Genomic DNA, 21,621 nt, shown 5'->3' with positions numbered 1-21,621 from the left:
AACAATACCACAATTTGTATTTTTATATTTTTTTACGAATTTTATGTACTAGATTATTTAATAAAGATACAAGACATTTCTTTTCCTTATGTACAAAAAATATTTTTTAAATTAAAAGTTTTTTGTGTATTTCATATCATGCATTTAAAGAAAATTGCATGATATATTTAATTCGATTATAATGTACAATTTGATTTGGTTAACATATTTCATTAGTGAATTTCTATTACAATATTATTTTCTCTACTTTTTTGTGATAGACAAATTTTGAAAATGTAATTTACATATTTTTGCTAAAATTATTTTCAATTTTTTAACCTGTATCAAAACTAAAATTAATGCAGAACACTATGTAGTTAAGTCTTAACAAAAAATTAGAAACAATTATCTTAACTTAAAGTTGAAATTCAAACATTCTTTATCAAGCAGCTTGACATTATTAATTATAAATGTAGAAGACAATAATTTATAGGTTCATAGGATTTTAGCGGTTTACCAAAAAGAAATTTACATATCTGTATTTTCTTACTATTCGTACTAATTTTTTAATTAAATTTTTATTATAATTGTAAAAGAATATAATTTTCCAGTTATTCCATTGCTTACTCAAATGCACACAATTTTGTTAAAGGAAGTGAATACATTTGTTGGATTTATAATAAAATAACCGCATGTCTTCTAAGAAAAACCGTAACATATAATTTATTTTCACTCTTTATTTAATAAATTATATTTGTATACTCATGCATGCATAATAAACCAAAAAAGTATATATATTTAAAAATGATTCTACGGCTTTTAATATCATGAGAGTTATAAACTAAAATCAATAAATTTACTTTATAAGAAATGCAAGATAAAGCAAATGAGGAAAAAACTGTTTTTGGAATAAATGTATGATGCCCATACTTGATTTTTGCATAATTCAAAAAATTTAACAAGCACATTGCTCTTTATTATTTGGTGTATCGTTTGATAAAGAACTACGGCCAGGTTGTGATGGTCTATGTTGAACTCCTGACTCGGCTGCATTCAAATCCAATCGCCCTTCTTGAATATTTTGATAGATTTGTTTTGCAGTTTCTAAAAATGCCTCTTCAACATTTATCCCACTGTTAAAAAATATAGGTTATATAAATGTATATACATACTTAAACTTCATTAAAAATTTTAACCTTAACATCTACTAAATCTATCTAATTTTACAGTTGTAAACGTAAGTAATTGAGTACAAATATCATTTTTGATGTTTTTATTAAAACTAATAAATTGATACATTTTATTAATTCAAAATTCATATTAAAAAATTTTAAATTATTTTCAATTTATTAACTATTTTTTTCAACTATTTTATTTAAATTACAATTTAAATTACAAAAAAATTTATTTGTGCAAAATAATTTAAATCTTATAAGTGTCGTCTGGAATTACAATTTTACTAAAAATTTAAGACACAAAATTTACAAAAATTTGGCTAATTACAGCGCCGCAATTTTTTTTAAATTTCTTTTCAATAATAAATTTTTCATAAATCTTAAAATTGGACATTCCCTCTTACAGAAGAAAAATAAAAAAAACATTTTAAGGAAACAGATTGTTACGTTCAAACTTAAGCCTAATTAATAATAATTGAGCCAGGTAACTGTATACTATACACTCAATTATGGAAATTTTATTAACGAACTTAAAACAAGGTGTACTAACCGTATTCTTGCAAATGGGGATAAGGGAAATACCACACAAAGTGTAAAATTCAGAAGCGATGTAAGAAATATAGGAACATAATACCGGATTCCAGATTTTATGGAATTTTTAAATTTCGGACGGAAAAAAACTAAAACGGACTTAAGTCTAAAAAAAATTTTAAAAGGAAACCATTATATTTTATAAAAATGGTTAACAAAAAAGCAATGCATCACTAAGTTTGTTTTTTGTTTTATTTTATTCAATGCTAATCATGATAAACGTAAGATGAACTTCTGGAATTTTAGTAACTACATTTTATAATTAAAGTTCAACAAGTATACAGTCATTTTAAAAAACTTACGTCATTGCACTGGCCTCCACGAACATTAGACCGTTTTCATCTGCAAACTGCTTAGCTTCTTCATAGGTAACTTCTCTTGTGCTTTCAAGATCAGATTTGTTACCGATAAGAAATATCACAGTACTTGGATTCGTTAAATTTCGCGTATCGGTGAGCCAGCTGCTTAAATGGTTGTAAGTTGACCTAAACTCATCGAAAAATAAACAATCAAAATTAAATTATCTTAATCTTTAAAAATGTTAAAGTAAAAACCTTCGTGTTATATCGTAAACCATCAACGCTCCTGCTGCGCCTCTGTAATAAGAACGAGTTACTGCACGAAAACGTTCTTGCCCTGCAGTGTCCCAAATTTGTAACTTGATCTTTTTGTCTGCTACTTCTATTATTCTGGTACCGAATTCAACACCGATTGTATGTGGACAGTTTGCCATAACTATTTAATAAATAAAACAAATTAAGAAATTTAAGTTGAAATAAATGTATACAGCAACCTGCTCTTACATTTTTTTTCTGTGAACTGGTGTAGTAAACAAGATTTTCCAACTCCCATATCTCCAATAATGATATACTTAAATATGTAATTATAATTATACGGACCAGATGACATTATGGAAACTAAAAATTAAAGATTCATTGATAGCTACATATTTAAAATATGTAAATAAAAATTAAAAAATAATAAATAGTCCTTTCCTTGTACATATTAGTAAGTATAAGTACATACAATGTTGTTACATGATGTTGCTTTATTATTATTTTTTCCACTTCATCATTTTCCTAACAAATTGTTTGATATCTTAAAGGCAATATAAAAAAATGTAGAAAAGTTAAAAAAGTAAAATCGTGCAACGATTTTAAAATGCAAACACTTCATTAAAAATACTTTCGAAATTTCAGGAAATAATAATAAAATACTTATGTACATACGAGTATTTATATAAAATAATTATGAAAAAGTAATAAAAACATTAACTTCCATTTAGCAATTTGTAACAAATTTCAATTTTTATTTTCCAAAAACTAAAATGATATGACCAATTGTATACATATAATGTTACATATAATGCGAAAACTCTCACGCCTTCGCATTATATGTAACTATTCGCGCGATTGTGTGTGGTTTTCTAAAAAAGTTCGCGTGATTGTTTGCGGTTTTGAATCTAGCATAATTTGCTGGACCAAATATCCCAACACTCTTTTGTTGTTTGATAGTACTTTGTTAATATATGTATTTATAAACACACATCATACGTATGTATGTATATTATTACAATTAGTGTTAATGTTTCAAAACAACACAAATGCATATGAGACTATCATGATGATGGGTTGTTCTTCAAAATTTCTAATTTTCTGATTAAAATAAATTCTAAAATTCGAAATTCTATACAGAAAAACGAAATTCTTTTCTTTCCAAGTGATGCGACTAACACAATATGGGTGTATAATTTACAAATCCTAAGCAATATTCAAAATTAATTTAAACAACAGCTTCAAATTAGTAAGGAAATTGATCAATATTATTTATTAAGTCTTGTTGACTACTATTAATGAAATAGAATACACAGCACTTATGGCCCACTATATATAGATTTTAGATAAATTAGATCTTTAGACAATGGTAGATTTAAGTAGACATATTTTAGGGCGACAAAATCTACATGAACCGTTGCATATCATGAATATCAATTTATGCAAATGACAAGCTAACAATGCCCAGTAAGGAAATCGGCAGCTAAACTGATCTCTCTCGTATTAAAACTAAAAAAATTGTCAAATTTTCAAAATGCATCTGCCTTTCGATTTTCATAGACTCGTGCACCCGGCCCGAGAAGTAACTTCACTTTGTTGTTCTCATCAAGTTTCACTACCGATTCTAGCCATACCGATTAAGGGCTCCAGCCCCTAAACCCAGTTAATTTACTCGGTGTCTGATCTTAGAAAATGTCAACGGTTTTAATTTAATATCTAGATTTTTTATGTTCATCCGCAAAACTGTTTGGAAAAGTCCCCAAGCTCCTGGAGAGCCTAAGGTAAATATTCAACTCTCCCCCTCATGATTCTCATTACTGGAAAACATAAATTTGAACGGAATATAGAGTTGAAATTATTCCGAACTGGTCCAAGATCATGAAAGTAACCCAAATTTACCCTTCAATACTGACAAAACTTGTAAGTTCGCTGGATTCTAAGCAACAACGACACCCAAGCAAGGGTTTTTCTGGAAGCTTATTTAGCACATTTTATATTAATATAGAATATTAACTTAACAAGTAATACATAATTTGTGTATTATAAAAAATAGATTTCAGAGATATAATTTTCTCCAAATTTCTTGGTACATACACTATGCATCATGTTTTTGGGACACTTACATCAAATAAAATAGATTGTAATTTCAGAATTTTATTTACGTTTATCTTAGTGAATTACAATTAATGCTTGTTATTTTTATCTTAAATTAAAATTTTAAATTCTATTGCTTTACTTAACTCTAAAAATCATAAGATTATTAACCTAAGACTAAAAAATTATGTAAAGACTTACTAATTATATCTATTTTGTCGTCGGATATAGTATGTGTATATATGTATGTATATAAGCTTTTGCTTTGTAAGTCCGCTGCTATAAACTGTTGCATAGAGCCTTACCATCAAATAAAACTGTTGCGTGTAGTCAATTTACACCATTCAATAAATAGTCGCATTCACTGCCAGTTTCAACTTTTGTTTTTATTTTTTTTATTTTGTATGGTTTTCGTTTATGGTTTTGTCATATGATCTGGAATCAACTCAATTTTTTTAGCTTTCATTCATAAAAAAAATCATAAATTTTTCAAGTCTCTCTGTAAACTAAACTCTACTTCGTTTTATCACACCATTTCTCATCTTTCAAATAAAGTATGTTTATTTATTTTGGTAAGATAAAATAGATGGTTTTATTAGAGTGCTATTTAAATAAATTTACATACAACAAATGTGCATAAAATTTTTTTTATGAAACGCAAATTATTTGTCTGCCAAGTAAATTTCTCTTTGAAAGGAAAAAATCTTTCTAATTTCGAATGCAGTCAAGCACATAATGTAGGCATTGTTTCTACAAACTTTTGATAAGTTTTTCAACCCTGTAATTTAATTGTATTTTATTTTATTTTAAGTGAAAAACAAAACAAATTTTGGATGACATACTATGTTCTTATTCAAAATTTACAAACTTACTAGTAGAAATATGTTTGTTATGTGTGCATGTGGAATATGTACCAAATTATAACTTAGTTTACAGTGATGTTAGATATATTAAAATTAAAAGAAACTGTATTATTTGTTACATGACTAACGTTTTTTGAAGATGTAAACTTAAAATTAACGTTTTTTAAAAATAAAAACTGAATTTTGGATTACATACTATGTTTTTATTCAGAGTTCACAAACCACAAGTAGAAATATGTTTGATATGTGTACATGTGAATATGTACCAAATTATAACTTAGTTTACAGGAAACTGCATTGTTTGTTACATGGCTAACGTTTTTGAAGATGTAAACTTAAAATTAACGTTTTTTAAAAATAAAAACTAACATTAGCTGAATTCCAATTGAATTCACTTCCAAAAGAACCGTGCATTCTTATTTACTTAAAAGATTCTTATTTACAGAGAATTGCCGTTAGAATGTGTTGTCCAGTATATGCATGCATGTATCAATGAATATATGTACTATATACGAATATAATTGCTTCACGAACACATATATACATATTTGCGACTCAAATCCTTTTGGTGAAGGATTTGAGTTTTTGTCCTACACATATGTATGCATATGTAGCTTGTAATCTGCTTATTTTATGTGTAAGATAACAACACATTTATTATACATTAATATTAATTTGCCTTCAAATATAGCATAGGTCATCAAAATACAGCGAAGCACGTATTTGATTTTTTTACTTTTACAATTTTTTTTACTTCTGGAAACAAATTAGGATTTTTCTAATAATTAATTTTTTAAAACAGAATTTTCCATCCGGTAGTAGCTTTCTATTCAATAAAAAAAATTATTAAAAAGGGTTAATTACATACTTCAATACCTTTCACAAATAAAAATCAATAAAATAGTATTAAATTTATACAAATTTTCATTCGAATTTTGAAAAAATCAATAAAAGAAAATGAATCAAAAATATATGTATGTATGTATGTATATTAAAATATTATTAATAAACTTTTAGATAATTGACCTGTTCAATGATCTTTTTTTTTTGGTTTTTTAGGATTTCTGGATCGACTTTTTGCCTTGCATAATGGACAAATAGGTGCATTACGATGAATTTGTTGATGACATGACAGGCAAGATTTCATTGGAGGCGGCTGTTGTCTCAAACCAACATTAAAATCTGATCTGAACGTTGAATGTCCCATACTTATACTTGGATTTTGTGGAACACGATTTGTTCCTCCCATATCTTTATTTATACGTAATGGTCCAACAGGTCTGGGAGGTGGCATAAACGCATGCGAAGTTGATGAAGGCTGCAATGTTGTTACGGTTGCTTCAGGTTGAAGCAGTGAAACAGCAGCTGCGGACGCTGCCGCAACATGTCTTGCTTGCGGTACATATGGTGTTGTGCTTTGTTGGGTTTTAGCGTTAAAATAAGCAGTTGACGTTTTAAAACGATCCTTAGTAATCGCTGTTCCCTCTTCTTCATGTAAGTCTCTTAGTGGGCTTAACCCTAAGTATTCCCTACGCATTTGATCAATTTCACCTTTTAAGGGTAAATATTCGTCATGGATTCGATTGGCCAAATTCATAGATCGAAGTTTATTTTCTTCAGCTTTTTTAATTACTGCTTCCATTTCATTAATATCGGCATGTATAAGACGTAACTCTTCAACATGACTCATTTTTTCTTGCAAAAGTTGTTCCATTTCTTTTCTGTATTCCACTAGACATTTTTCTTCCTCGTCTCCCAGCTTCACTTCACGAACAATTCGTGATTTCAATTTTTCTAACTGAATAGTTTTATTTCGAATTTGTTTTATTGCTTCAAGCTTCGCATATATATTTCGTTCTTTAGATGAAGTTATTTCAGACATTTTAGCAGTTTATTCTTTTTCGGCTCTATTTTGTGTCTTTATCTGTATCTTCTTCAAGGATTCTATAAAAGATGTTTTGAATGGGTAACTTTTCCAATTAACAAAATATATTATGATAAATATATTTAGATTTTTTAAAATATTATTACTCAATATAAGCATTTCAAGTCAGATCTTTGTGAAGTGGTCAATATGACTTTACGATGAATCAATGAAAATCAATGAAACCAAACTTTCCAGCAGCAACAAACATTTGATTTTGAATTTTATATCAATTTTGTGTTTAACACTTTTTAAATACAACGTTAATTTACTTTCCCGAAATTTTCAGACACATTTATAGAAAAAGTTACAAAATTTTAAGTATTCCGTGGTGTAGTGGTTAAGACGACGATTTGTTTTTTTCTTTTTCGTTTTATTAAATTGAGTTACTTTACTAAATCAAGTTACGAATATTTTATAATTGAGCAATTTATGTAATTTATTAAAAAAATTAAAAATATATATTTCTAAATTTAGCAATAAACCGCCACACCACATAAAAACGATAAAAGCTGGAACATTTATTTGGAATCGCCATCGTAACCACCACGCGACGAAACTGACTTGATAAATTTAATATGCACATTAAAGATAGTAATATAATATCTATTGGCTTCAAAAACTGCTTTTCTAGGAACAAAAATTTTCAGATAGATTTAACATACCTGTAAATGTATAAAGCTATCACGTCTAGAATCTAATCATTTACTCAATTCAATCTCATAAGTATATATATACATTATGGATGGAGACATTTTATAGTATAATACAAAAATTTTTTAACAGGTAAGTGTGTAGGTACTTACATTATTTGAAGCCGATTCTAATTAGAAAAATATATTGATGAAATAAATTTTAAAGTCATATCATAGAACAAATTTATTATTTTTAAATAAATATTATAGAACAGCTATGATAAAAAATCAGCTTATAGGATTATGAATTACAATATCAGGGATTGTTCTAAACATGTATATGTGTGTATACACAATTCCTATAAATACAAAAATTCTCAAAGCTTAACTAAAAATTATAAAAAACTATTTATGTAGGTTCATAAATTTTGCAGGAATTAACGAAGTCGCTCCTACAATTTTAAAGCAATATAGACAATTCAAGAATAATAATATTACCTCAGAAATAAATATGTAAATATGTATACTTAGATAATTGACATTATAGTAAATTAGCCAAGTTTCGGCCGCGTCAATTGAATTTATCGATTATTAATTGAAAAATTTTTTCTATGAACATATTTCAATTTTTTCGACTAATTTAAATATTGAATTAACAAAAGTAAATATTGGGGTGTTATATGTAGATTTAAATTATCTAAAATGAACATACATACATAACAATATGCACAATAGTTTTTTTGTTTTTTGAAGGAAAAATTAAGTTGGTAGTTGAATTTCTAGCAAAACTAAAAAACATCATCACCATTGTTTTACCTTAAATTGCACTTTCGACTTGTTGATACTCTTTTTCAATCTAATTATTAATATTTATTAAGCAATAAAATTAAATTTAAAAAAAAATAGAAAATACGTAAAAATGCAGCTTCCCGACCTGTTTAACTTCGATTTTTATCACAGTTTGAAAAGCTTTATACATAAAATATATATATAAATATAAATATAAAATGGCGTTTATGAATTTGACATTGACAAAGCGTCGCATAAAAACAGAAGCCGCAGCCACATAATTTAAAACCTAAAAACTCAACGTTTCCACTAAGACTTTTTTCTACTGATCGGTTTTTGTATTAGTTTGTTAACATCAAAATTTTAAATACACTTCTTTTTTTATATAAAGAATAACTTAATTAAATTATAAAAAGAACTCTCAAGGATTGCTTTAAAATACTTCAAGTACTGAGTTATTTTTTAGTATTGTCGTCAAAATAATTCAAGTACTCTGTTATTTTTTGACAATATCGTTAATATGTTAAAATTAATGTAAACATTTAAATAATTTTTAATTATAATGTGAAAAAAACGCTCACAAAACAAAGTTTATTATTTTTTAAGGAAGTAACAGAGTAAATATATAATACTTTGTAATGAACCGACATACTATTTTTTTAAATTCGATTATTTTATACTATAACTTTTATATACAGAGTTGTCATTTTCAGCGGAGTTCCGCTGAAGTAGCGGATTTGAAACCCTAAATCTTAGCAGCGGATTTTATTCAAAAAAATTTACAATTTCAGCGGAATTTCATATTTTCTAAAAGAATAAGAAATTATTTTATTAAATAATAATTATTATTATTTTATTAAATAATTAAAATTTTATTAAATAATAAGAAATTATTTTGAAATCGAAATTTTTTTAAATAATTTTAGTCCAAAAAAATGTTTAAAAGTGGTATAATAATTCGATATTTTCATCTCTCATTTCGCTACGTTAGTGAAAATAGCTTGTAGACAGGGCTTTAACTTTAATATTTTGACTATTTGTAAAGTAGGTTTACTGATTTGTAAAGTTTGTCTGGTATGTGAAAGTTTTTAAATATATATTATATAAATCATCTAATTAATATTCTGTTCCAAATTTGTTGTTCTTAAAACTAAAAAAAATATAAAAAAGAAAAAATATAATTTAAGCGATTAAATAAATTTTATAGCCGAAATTTTATTTGAGATCAACTTTAAAAAAATAATCTATGCAAATGCCTTATTCTTTGTTTGGTATTAATGATAACCTCAAATTACTATGCTAAAGCTCTAGGTACTACTTTTTTTGAGAAAAAATGCTACTGAAAAGCAAGATGAAAATAACAAGACTGGCCTGGGATAATACTTTTTAACAAAAATGAGAAAAAATTTTCACATTCTCATTTTCTTAATGTTTTTTAAAGTTTTATAAAGTAAAACATTATTAGTTGTACCGCTGCTCTGGTAGGTATAAGACCATCGCATTGAAGACTAATAGCAACATAACTAAAAGCAACTAATATTTATTTTTATATTATGATTTTCTTCGAACTTGGAATAGTTTTGCAACATATAAACAAAATTTTGATGAAGGCTGCAATGTCGTTACGGTTGCTTCAGGTTGAAGCAGTGAAACAGCAGCTGCGGTCGCTGCCGCAACATGTCTTGCTTGCGGTACATATGGTGTTGTGCTATGTTGGGTTTTAGCGTTAAAATAAGCGGTTGACGTTTTAAAACGATCCTTAGTAATCGCTGTTCACTCATCTTCATGTAAGTCTCTTAGTGGAATGTTTTAGAAATTTAGACAAACAACGATTTTCTAACGTACTTTTTATTATCAAACATCCTATTTTTACAGCTTTCAAAGTTTTGATTTGTCGAAAATATTTTGCATTAATTCTAAGTTAGCACTGATTATTTAAAATACGCAATATTTTCTTGGATATAAACATGTTTTCAGTAAAATTTTTAAAGAAAATATGCTTAAAGGTTGGTGAATTTACCCTATGAAAATTTTTCAAAATTTATTTCGATTTTTCTTTCATAATTGAACTTAGTACCCTTTTAAATGGCAATGAGGAAGGTCTGTATCGATTTGATCTATGAATTTTAGGAAATATACTTTTAATAAAATTTATTTTGAATGCAAACTTCCTTTTTTTAGCAATTTTTTTTTTTTTGCAAACAGCAAAATAACATTCTTAGCCCTAAAACTCAAAATTTATTAGCGTAAAAATATTTTTAGGTATTTTTAGATGTAAATGGCTTAAAACATAAGAGCACGGTGATAAATTTTCTTCATATTTTTGCTCTCTCTACGCGGTGGCCTTATACTTAACAAGGCAATGGTTATGCATATTTATTATCCAAAATGAAAATTTTTTCCTTTTTGCGAGAAATTTCGACAATGTTTCTCCTTTTAAGGTTATTTCAAGTTTTATCTCAGACGGACCTAATGTCAATCACTTTTTTTTTTGAATTTTCAAAAATTTGTTTTAGAATAAGTAAATATTTTTCTTTTGGTTTTTTTTTGCTATAGATTTTCAAATCAAAGATTTGAACTACCAAAATTTAATGCATTTTTTATGTTACATATAATTAATAATAATTTTCAGGTGTAGTTTAGGGCAGCGAAAAAGATAGCGGAAAAAGCCTTTTAGTGCAGCGGAATAATGAGATAATTTGCCTCTGTTAGCAGCGAAATTATAAAAATTTCTGACAACATTGTTTCTATATTAACTCAAGATTTATGGCTAGTGACACAGCTGTCAAACACTCATATATAGTTCTCATTGGATCTAATATTTATGTATTACATATTTTGCAAAGAATATAATAGAGTAGGCCAATTGATTGATTGTAGCTCATCAGGTATACGAGAATCAGGCCGGGGGAATAAAGTACATACTTGATATAATAGCATTATAAATATAATAATAATTTGAACTATGTGGTCTGATACTTTATTAATAGTTTTTATTTCAATTTGCACGGCATTTTTAGGAGAAGGTTAATTGGATAAGAAACGCTATTTTTTACTTACAATTATTTTTTTAGGTTTGACTTGGGTTTTGGTTTACCGCACAAAAAAATATCAAATATTAAAAGGAGAAGTAGAAAAACAAAGCAAAAAGCGTAAGTAGTGATAGAGATTTTAAAACGATATTTCATTAATTTCAACTTCAAAAAAAAAAAAACAGTTGAAAGAAGAAAAGAAATTCACGGGGATTCACTTGATAAGTCGCACAAAAAAAAAATTGAACGTGATGAAGAAAGATTAAAGAGCAATAATCGCGACCTATCATTGGTAAAAATGAAGTCAATGTTTGCCACTGGGTTTGCTTTTACAGCTTTGCTTAGTATGTTTAACAGCATGTGAGTTCTATAAATACGTGTAATTTTTTGGTTAATATTTTTGTATTTAGATTTGATGGACGTGTAGTGGCCCGTCTGCCATTCGTTCCAATTTCATGGATACAAGGTCTTAGTCATCGAAATCTTCCAGGTGATGATTTTACTGAATGCTCCTTTATATTTCTATATATTTTATGCACAATGTCTATACGTCAAAATATACAAAAACTGTTGGGATTTGCCCCTTCAAGAGCAGCTAACAAAGGTAACGGATTATTTGGACCAGCACCAGGTCAATTCAAATAAAATTTTAATTTGTTATTGAAAGATATTCGTTTGCTTTAAAGCATTTCATTATTAAAATTATTTTATAATTAAAAGCGGAAAAGGGTCTTAATTGCATCTTGATGTGTTCACTAAAATAAAAGGTTATCTAAATTTGTTCAAAATTTAAATGAATAAAATTAGAGAATAATATTAACTAAGATGAAAAACTTTATTTAATAATTTTTAAACACAATTTATTTCTAACATCGGTTTTTTAACTACTATTCTATCAAAACCTAGTCGAGTTAAATCAATTTCTCTAAACATTCCGTCTATTATTAGCTCTGATATTGCTCTTCCAACAGCTGGGGTTTGCTGTATTCCGTGTCCACTAAAACCTGTCGCAATATACAGGTTGTGATAGAATGAATGCGGTCCAATTATTCCGTTCTCATCAAAAGTGTTATATTCGTAATAACCACCCCAAGCTCCGACAACTTTTAGAGAATGAAACGCTGGTACTCGGTTTGCTAAGTGTGGCCATACATCGGTGTCGAAATACTCGTAATCCACTTCCAAATTATCCGTACTAGGCTCATTTTCTGGTTCTGGACTTTTACCACATATATAATTTCCACCTAATCCATCGCGTCGAAAATATGCAAAGGATGGATCTATTGTTAGGGGGGTATTTAATCCTGGTGCATTATCCCCTTGAGTTTTGACAACAAAAACGTATCGTTTTCTAGGCTCTACTGGAAGCGGGACACTTAACATTCCGCGACCAATACCTATGTGAGCTAATCGAGCTATTTCACCAGAATGAGCCCCAGCCGCAAGAACACATATTGCGAATTTTATTGATTTTGTCTCGCCATTTGGTAGTGTGATTATAGCTTTATCTAACGCATTATAGGGTGTATCATTAAAATCTCCAGAAGGGTCTTGAACTATTGCCATATCACTTGCTTCTCTGAATTCAAATCCTGAAAAGGTTCCATGAACAAAGTGTGCACCAAACTCCAAAGCCCGTTTTTTATAACCCATTAATAAGCCCTACAATTTATTTGAATGAGAAAAATTATTTATTTTAATTATATTACCTAACCCAAGGGTCAAACCATCCTTCCTTCTCTAAACCATGACATCCTAGCACAATACCTTCGGTATTTAACCAAGGAAATTTAGTTTTAAGTTGATTAGCAGACAACAGTTCATTTTTTGCTCCTAACATATTTTGCAGCTCAGAATTCCGCTTTAATTGCTCTGCACCGCGATCAGAAGCTAATACTAGATAACCATTTGGACTAAAGTTCAAATCTACACTATCGCCCAAATATTCCTTTGAATTTCTTATGAAATCAGCCCCAAAAAGTGACATTTGTATATTTTCTGGTAGAGAGAATTGCTGCCTTAAACCTCCAACGGATAAAACGGTAGAACATTGTTTATACTAAAACCAATAAATACAGTAATAAGTATTACATAATTAAAATTGCAAGAACTATTCGAACCGTCGGATCTTTTTCAACAACAACTACGTTTAATCCATCTCTGGCTTTTTTTTTCAACCAATAAGCAATAGAAGTCCCCACTCCACCTCCACCGATAATGAGTACATCACAATGAGTTTGAAATTCGTCAGAGTAATACCTTTTTTTACTTATTGCACTTTCTTCTGGTGTCTTATCCTTAGATAAACTATGCTTTTCATTTTTTTTAATTGTAACAAAGTTTCTAATTTTATTAATATCCCTTTTCAGTAGATTTAAAGTCCTTGTAACTGGATGTTGTCCATTTGATTTAACTTCAATATTTTCTTCTGGTTTTATATTTTTACTGCTTGAAAATCTTGAACAACCTGCTACTAAATTCCGTCGAAAATAACGAAATTCCGAAAAGTAGTGGCAAGAACGTCTACTAATCATTTTATATGCAAGACTAGAAGTAATTTGCGTATCACAAACGTTTTGAACCTTTTAGATTTAATTCCTTATCAATTACAATACTTAAAATGAAATTTAAGTTTGATAATATGTACATATTTACATTTATTGCTTGAAAGTTAATACAACTAATTTGGAGCAAATAGCCAAACAAATAATTTAGTGTTTTACATCTTTCTGCACAAAGAAACCATAGATAGATGCCATAATAGAAAGTTAAATTGGAAAAAAATTTTGATTTTCAAAATTAGTTCCGAGTAAAAATATTAGACGACGCGCATGTTGTACAGATGATTGTCATCATGTCATATAGGGTTCAGATTTATATATGACACACATAATTTCAATTTGAAATATTGAATCCATTTGTTAAAATTTAAATTGATATTGTTGGCGTCATTAATGAAGTGCAAAATTGTGGGTGAATAAAATATGTAAACTTAATGTAATTTTTTGTATAAAAATTTTAAAATTTTAGGTTAGGCTGCAAACTCAAAGAAAAATTTTAATTAATAGGTGTCCGAGATAATTCATCATAACGCACATAGCATTATAATGAAAATCCTTCAAGGTAGAAATGTGGCCTTTGGTCATTCAGAGATATGAACAAAAATATACAAAAAATGATATACAGATAGACATATGATTATGTTAAATACTTAATGGCGGTAGTAACATGTAATTTATATTTGTTACTGAAGAAGGAGATATTGGTGTTTACATGTACAACAAAATTTAGAGATCAAGCTATGTCGTATATTTAGTTTTAAATTTTGTCGCATATGTAAACAGCATATAACAGAAAAAAGTATTAGCATAATAAACACGTAGAAAGGGGACGCAATTTATAATGCCATATATATCTATCAGGCCTCCAAGCTGAAAATATTTTCCGAAATTTTGAATCTATATATATATATATAAAAACATTTGAAATATATATGCCATAATTATAAAATAATATATGTATATGCAACTGATTTATGTGGCATTACAATTTATTTGGAAAAATTAATGTCTAACGGATGTATTTTATTAAAAGAGATGAAATATTTTTTCGTAAGTTACTTAAAATTAAAGAAAAAAATTTTCAGTTAAGTTTTAAATAGTTATAGCCGTCTACCTACTGAACTATGTCAAATCAATATGAAGCAGAAAAAAAGAACAATGAGTCCAGCACTCATAAATATTGGGCACAATCACACGTACAAGCTCGAACAGAAAACTAATTCCAACAGTAACGGCTTCGCAAAGAGCTAACGGTGAATACTACATACAGCAAACTGAAAAAGATTATCCGAATTTTAGGAAATAACGAGCTCGAAGAGAAAATCGGGGTCCGCCGATAGCGGTCGTTGTCAAAGATCAAATCTCAAGCATACTAAGAGTTTGTGCCTGGATCTCCGTCTAATTATGAGTATTATCCTAGAGATGACCAGATTCCAACAATCCCAACAACAAATTGGCAGGTGGCAAATTTTAAGGCCTAATAATATTTAGGTTCAAGGTAAAAGCTGAAGCGAACTCCAAAAGTGTATAAAAAGGCACGTGTAAAACGACAGAAAAGTGGAGGAAACCCAGAATTGGAAGGCAACAGCGTCCAATTACACTAACACACAGCACATCTCTTTGAATCTTTCAAATAGCTCTTATTTTTCTCTCCGTAGAACAGTATAGATATAAATGTTCGTTATTTGTTACTAATGTCATATATATCTATCAGGCCACCAAGCTCAGAGAGTAAATCAAAAACAAATTCCAAATTGAAAGTCGACTACTATGTGTGTGAAGGAAGTTAATTAATATTTTACATATTTTTTTTTTAATTTAAAATTTAAATTTAAAAAAAATCAGTTAGTAAATTCCGTTTAAAAAATACTTTTAAAAAAAAAAAACAATTTGACAAATTGCATTAAAAAAGAAACGTTTTGACAATTTTAAGATTTTGAAAGTTTCTAAAACACTAAATTTTTGAAAAAAACTTGAAAAAATTTTAAACATTGAGAAAATGGAAACGTCAGCAGTTTCTCAAATTTTTATTCAAAAAGTATTACATCAGACACTTTGCATACAAAAACTTCATAAAGTTTCTAAAAACTTTTGATACGAGAAAGATCTTATGTTTCTGTATAAGAACATATCGCTGTTGTAACATTGAGACCTCGTATCAACAAAATTTTCAAAATACTAGAAGATATATATATCATGAAAATTCTAAAATTTTTTAGTAATTGCTACTAGAAACGAAGTTAAGTGAAACCTCGTATCAAAAAAAAGAACTAAAATTTTTTGTGCAACCTCGTTTCAGCCTTTACGAGTTATCACTTTGTTACCACACAATTTAAATTTTATATTCTGAATCTTTGTTCTGCAGTGAAACCTCGCAACCCAAATAAATTAAAACTGCGGAACGGAATTTTTATATTTAAAATTCTATATTGCGAATATTATATTGTGGTTCCCATAACTGCATTTTTGATTTTATATAATAAAATTCAAAATGCGAAAATATCTGAAAAACAATTGTGTCATTTTAAATACAATATAAAAAGATTCTATTTAAGGTGCAATAACTTAAGCATTAAATATACAATAATTGAAAAATGAGTTGTGAGTATATCTTAAAAGAACTGTTTGGTGAAAGTGATGAAGAATGTATATCTGTAGAAAATATTATAGAAACAATAGACTTAAGTTCGTTAAATTCGCAAAGTCAAAATTTGTTAGAGAAAAATGTTAAAGAAGAGAAAATTTCTGAAAGCAACAATGAAAATAGTAAGTAGCTAATGCCAGAAATTAATAAAGCAATATTCTTAGAAATGAGAAAAACCAGTTTTATTTTTTTAATCCCTCTCAGTATCAAACACAGAAACTGTTCCAAACGAATTAGAAACAGAAGTTGGAATCTAGTATAGAAATACATATTTCATCAGATATGTTTGAAAATGAGAATTAAACATTAAAATGGTGAAGTCAGCAAATTTAAAAAATTTCACCAGCGTACATACATAGTTAGCCGTTGAAAATATTACAACGTAAATGGCTTCACTTACAAGAATTAAAAGCAGTAGTTCCAAAGGACTATCACTATTTTTACGATAACCTTCCTTACAAATAATTCAATAAAATCTTTCATAAATAAACAAAGAATATCTTTTTTAATAATACATAATGAATTAGTTGTTTGTCTTTAATAATACACAATGAATTAGGCGTTTTTGTTTTATGCATTAATAAGAAATATATTTGTAATTTTTTGATAATTTTGTTTTTTTTTTATTAAAATTTTGTATTAAAATATTACAAATAATCACACATTTTCTAGTAGGAAATCAACAGTTTATACTTTGTACTGTGGAACCACGTATCAACAATTCATATAACAGAACATTAGATAGTGATACCTCGTAAGAACATTTTCTCCCCCTAGTAATAATTTTTGGAAGTTTTATGTATTAATATTTTATTCCTTGAAACTTTAAAAAAAAAATTGTCTTTCACACCCCAGACCTATCATTTGAAACAAAAGAGCTATTCGGTTTTTTCATCGCCCTGTAAAATTTGGTTTTTGTGGGTTACGAGGTATTACTGTTGCAACAGCGATATAGGGAAAAGTTAAGCAGAATGGCGCATGCTTGTTGTCGAATCTTCATAAATGAAGCAAATGAAGTGTTAATGTCAAAAGTAACCCTGCATTTAAAGTTGAACGTACAAAATGTTGTAATTTCTAATGTGTGAAAACATTTTTATGAAAGAATTTTACAGATTTTATCGTTGATGGCAAAAAAATATTGTGATTATCAAGACTGTAGAAATGTTCGCTACACTTATGGTAGTATTACATTTTTCACTTTACCCAATGATGAAAGAAGAAGTGTGTGGATTGAGAATTCTGGAAATGCTGCACTAAAGTTTCTTCCTAACAAATCAGTTCGAGTAAGTAACTAACTGCTATTATTTCATTTAAAGAAAATAATTATTTTAGTTTATTTGCGAAGAACATTTTGAAAACAAATTTTTAATGCGCCAATTTTCACGCACCACTTTAAGTAAAAACGCTGTTCCAATTAGATACAGAACAACTTATGAAGAACATACGAAATCTGATTATTTTAAAACTGGTTTACATAAATTAAAAAGACACGAAAAACAAGCATGCAATAAATTTAATACATCAAATTATCATGAATCATTTCAAGCAAGCAATCAGGAATCATTTCAATTGAATGATCAGGAACCATTTCAATCAAATGCTTTCGAGATTCAAACTTTAAATTCGACTTCAGCTTCAAATTTCAAAAACACTGCGGATGATTTTGTAAATTATAATATAGATTATTTTAACGAAAATAGTAGTGAGTCTTTCATTAACTTAGAAAGAACAAATTCTGAAACAAGTCTTAATGGAGATTTGTATTCTGCAGTATTCACTGAGAGAAACTTAAATGGTGTCAAAATATGTGAAGGTATTTCTTCAAAAGACTTTATATATACAAAAAAGAAGAGAGAGATTTATTCAAGTGATTCATTCCCTTTAAATATAAAAACTATTGAACCATCTGTTACAAAAATCAAATTAATTCCAGCTTATGAAAATCTAAAACATCTTTCCGTCATCAAAATATTGCCGCTTTCTGCGAACGGTTTCTTAAATTCTATAAGAAATATCAAAAGGAAAACAAAATCCAAAATTCATATCAAAGATAAGAACAATTGTAACGATAGTTGTAAAAACGGAAATAATTTACCAATTTTGAAAAATTGTAAGAAAATAGATACAGTCAATGACCAGCAAAGTACTATTTCGCATATGAAAGAAAAGTATGAAGAAGACAAATATTTCGCTTTGTCGCTGGTGGGGAGTTTTCAAAGGTTACCATTGCAAAAAAGAATGGTGGCAAAAGTTAAAATTTTGCAATATTTAATGAATTTAGAATTCAATGATGATGATTCTATAAACATATAATAATGTCAAATAAAAATTATCAGTATCTTACAATAAATTTTGAAAGTAAATTTACTATAAATTTTTATTCATAAATGTTACAAATTTTCGTAAATTCAATTTATATTTTTATTTAAATTAATTTAGATTAAGATTCAATCAAAGTCAAATTTTCATCTAATGCTTTACTATTAACGATATTGGTACAATTTGAAAACTTAAAATTTTCATTTGTATCAGTTTGAATAATGTTAGCACTTTCTGGGTTAAAATCTTTGTCGTTTAGTTTGTTGCTTTCAATTTGGTGCGGATGTGTCGCATGTGTTATAACTGCTTCATGTAACACATTACTTTTACTTACAACGGCTGTTGTTTCCAAAGGAGTTTTATCAGCTGCTGTGGGACATCCTTTATTTTTTATTTTTTTATTCTTTTGCTTATTTCTTTTGACACTAATTTCATTTGCAGAATCTTTGGATGGATCAAGCTTTTTTTCATCATGTTGTTTTGCGGTTATAGCATTCATTTGACCTTGCAACTTGGCTAGTGTTTCTTTCAGTTCTGAGCAATTTTTTTGCATTAATTCCATTTTATTGTTTTGAATTGTCTCTGCTGGAAGAGGTGGTAATTTAGTAAGCTCTGGTTCATCTGGTATAATCGGAATAGGAGGACGATCAATACTATTTTCTTTTAACAGTTGATGGAGTTGAATTCTCTCCGCCTGTAAATATAATACATATTGCAAATTGTATTAGAATAATTGTAAAAGGATAATTTACTTGTAAAGTTCGTAGAAGTTTCTGTAGTTGTTGCACTTGTTTTGTGCATTTTAAAACATATTCATCTTTTGCTTGCTTTTCGGTGGACAATTCAATTAAAGTAGCGTTAGATCTTTCAAATTTTCGTTTCAAGTCTAAATTTTCTTTTTCTAACTTTTTGTTGCATTTGGCTTTCTAAGAATGAAAAGTGCATAAATACATATATATTAGGTCAAATTGTCAATATAAATTTTGTGACTATGAAGATATAGCTGCATATATATATAATTAAATATTGTACTATTTAAGAAAGTAGGTACCTACACACCTTTTCTAATTCTTCTTTATAACTGCTGAAAATCTGGTTTGATTTCTGGAGAGAGTTATGAAAGTCTTCATATTTTGAGGTGTATAAATTTACTTGTTCTTTTAGCTGTACTTCATGCGCCTGCATTTCTTGTATAATTTTTTTACAACTTAGAAGTTCGTCCAAAATTTTTTGCTTTTCTCTACAAAATATTATTTTTAATTTTTTTCAAAAATTTTAATGAATGAATTCAACCTTAATAAATTTTCTTTTTCAATTGTGGCTTCAACTTGAACCTTTTTCATTTTTGCCATATGAAGCTGTGATTCAATATTAATCTGTTCATTTACTTTTTCTAGTTGTTGCTCTCGAGTATGATATTGCTCAGCTAAGTATTTAAGTCTTAAAAAACAACAAATTTAAAATCCGGTTAATAGTTAAACATTTCTCATACTTTTTGGCCATTTCAATATTATCATCTCGTAATTTATTATTTTCATCATTATTTTTACAAAGAGTAACATTTATTTCATTGATAGATTGTTGAAATTTCACTTGATTTTCTTTTCGACGTTCTTCTTCCTCTCGAATCTACAAAAATAAAATTTTCACTTTAAGCAAATAGTTATTTCAAATTGTTTAGAAAAATTTCAAGCATATGCCTATTTATATGCAGATACACGCGTATCTGTCTATTTTTACCTTTGTCATGCTCTCATTTTGTATAGATTTTATTAACTTTTGTTGTTCTCTACACACTTGCTCTAATTTATCCCTATTTAAAACAAATTTTGTTACTAAAAATAAACACGTTTTGACCAACTTACTTTATAAGAACTCCTTTATTATATTCTTTTTGCAAATTGTCTTTTTCCCGTAAGACTACTTCTAAATTTTTTTCATTTTGCTTTACTTTTGAATTGAGGCGTTTTATTTCTTTTTCATTTTCAACACATTTCTTTAGGAGAATATTAATTTTTTCTTCAGATGAAACGTTTCCTAATGTTTTAAGAATCTAGAAAAATGGATTTGTTTAAAAAAATTGTTTTTAGTTCCATTTGATTTTTTTACCTGTTCCTCTAATTTACTATCTTTAACAATATCTCTTTCTTTAAGATTTTTAACTGCACCTTTTTCCATTTTAAAATATAGGAAGCTATATTAAATTTAAAATATTACACTACCTCTGTGTACTTTAAATGTAGCCAAATTTGGTTTAATAATATGCTCCCGCAGAATTGCCAAGATCGCCAAAATTTATTTTAGCTATATAATCAAAGCAAAAAGCAGAAGCAAAATGTCTCACTTCACTTTTCAAATTGGAAATCATATACTGAAAGGTGTAGAAAGTAAAAAAAATAGAAATAAAACAAAGTGGATTAACCATAAAATGAGCTTTCACAAAATTATTAACTTAAAGGAT

The 21,621-nt window shown here is 27.8% G+C and overlaps 5 protein-coding genes across 6 annotated transcripts; 2 read left to right on the top strand and 3 right to left on the bottom strand.

Moving 5' to 3' along the window:
• Positions 1-138: 138 nt before the first annotated feature.
• Positions 139-8,773, bottom strand: LOC129615117 (ras-related protein Rab-14). Of its 2 annotated transcripts, XM_055530203.1 has the most exons (5): positions 8,632-8,769; positions 2,549-2,662; positions 2,300-2,480; positions 2,048-2,230; positions 139-1,112 (listed from the first exon to the last, which is right to left on the bottom strand). In XM_055530203.1, the coding sequence occupies exons 2-5, from the start codon at positions 2,652-2,654 to the stop codon at positions 935-937; spliced, it is 648 nt and encodes a 215-aa protein (XP_055386178.1). In that variant the 5' UTR covers positions 2,655-2,662; positions 8,632-8,769; the 3' UTR covers positions 139-934. The 2 variants fall into 2 exon arrangements, with proteins under 2 accessions (XP_055386178.1, XP_055386171.1); XM_055530196.1 differs by lacking the exons at positions 139-1,112; positions 2,048-2,230; positions 2,300-2,480; positions 2,549-2,662 and adding an exon at positions 4,749-7,200 and having other exon boundaries at positions 8,632-8,773.
• A 2,621-nt stretch (positions 8,774-11,394) lies between these two features.
• LOC129615319 (calcium load-activated calcium channel) lies at positions 11,395-12,460 on the top strand. Its single transcript, XM_055530463.1, has 4 exons — positions 11,395-11,630; positions 11,679-11,756; positions 11,822-11,996; positions 12,047-12,460. The coding sequence occupies exons 1-4, from the start codon at positions 11,570-11,572 to the stop codon at positions 12,279-12,281; spliced, it is 549 nt and encodes a 182-aa protein (XP_055386438.1). The 5' UTR covers positions 11,395-11,569; the 3' UTR covers positions 12,282-12,460.
• On the bottom strand, positions 12,453-14,454 carry LOC129615293 (FAD-dependent oxidoreductase domain-containing protein 1-like). The gene is made up of 4 exons (XM_055530425.1): positions 14,292-14,454; positions 13,757-14,218; positions 13,351-13,695; positions 12,453-13,298 (listed from the first exon to the last, which is right to left on the bottom strand). Exons 2-4 carry the CDS (start codon positions 14,168-14,170, stop codon positions 12,486-12,488), a joined length of 1,572 nt encoding a protein of 523 aa, XP_055386400.1. The 5' UTR covers positions 14,171-14,218; positions 14,292-14,454; the 3' UTR covers positions 12,453-12,485.
• A 3,081-nt stretch (positions 14,455-17,535) lies between these two features.
• Positions 17,536-19,213, top strand: LOC129615309 (uncharacterized). Its single transcript, XM_055530451.1, has 4 exons — positions 17,536-17,595; positions 17,697-17,896; positions 17,954-18,124; positions 18,174-19,213. The coding sequence occupies exons 2-4, from the start codon at positions 17,813-17,815 to the stop codon at positions 19,152-19,154; spliced, it is 1,236 nt and encodes a 411-aa protein (XP_055386426.1). The 5' UTR covers positions 17,536-17,595; positions 17,697-17,812; the 3' UTR covers positions 19,155-19,213.
• Positions 19,201-21,474, bottom strand: LOC129615299 (alpha-taxilin). Its single transcript, XM_055530438.1, has 8 exons — positions 21,270-21,474; positions 21,026-21,213; positions 20,901-20,973; positions 20,653-20,789; positions 20,454-20,600; positions 20,220-20,400; positions 19,913-20,086; positions 19,201-19,854 (listed from the first exon to the last, which is right to left on the bottom strand). Exons 1-8 carry the CDS (start codon positions 21,336-21,338, stop codon positions 19,282-19,284), a joined length of 1,542 nt encoding a protein of 513 aa, XP_055386413.1. The 5' UTR covers positions 21,339-21,474; the 3' UTR covers positions 19,201-19,281.
• Positions 21,475-21,621: the final 147 nt, after the last annotated feature.

Source organism: Condylostylus longicornis, unplaced genomic scaffold (assembly GCF_029603195.1).
Source record: "Condylostylus longicornis isolate FDR11 unplaced genomic scaffold, ASM2960319v2 ptg000005l, whole genome shotgun sequence".
NCBI classification, from domain to species: domain Eukaryota; kingdom Metazoa; phylum Arthropoda; class Insecta; order Diptera; family Dolichopodidae; genus Condylostylus; species Condylostylus longicornis.
This window is presented reverse-complemented; position numbering and strand designations above follow the sequence as displayed.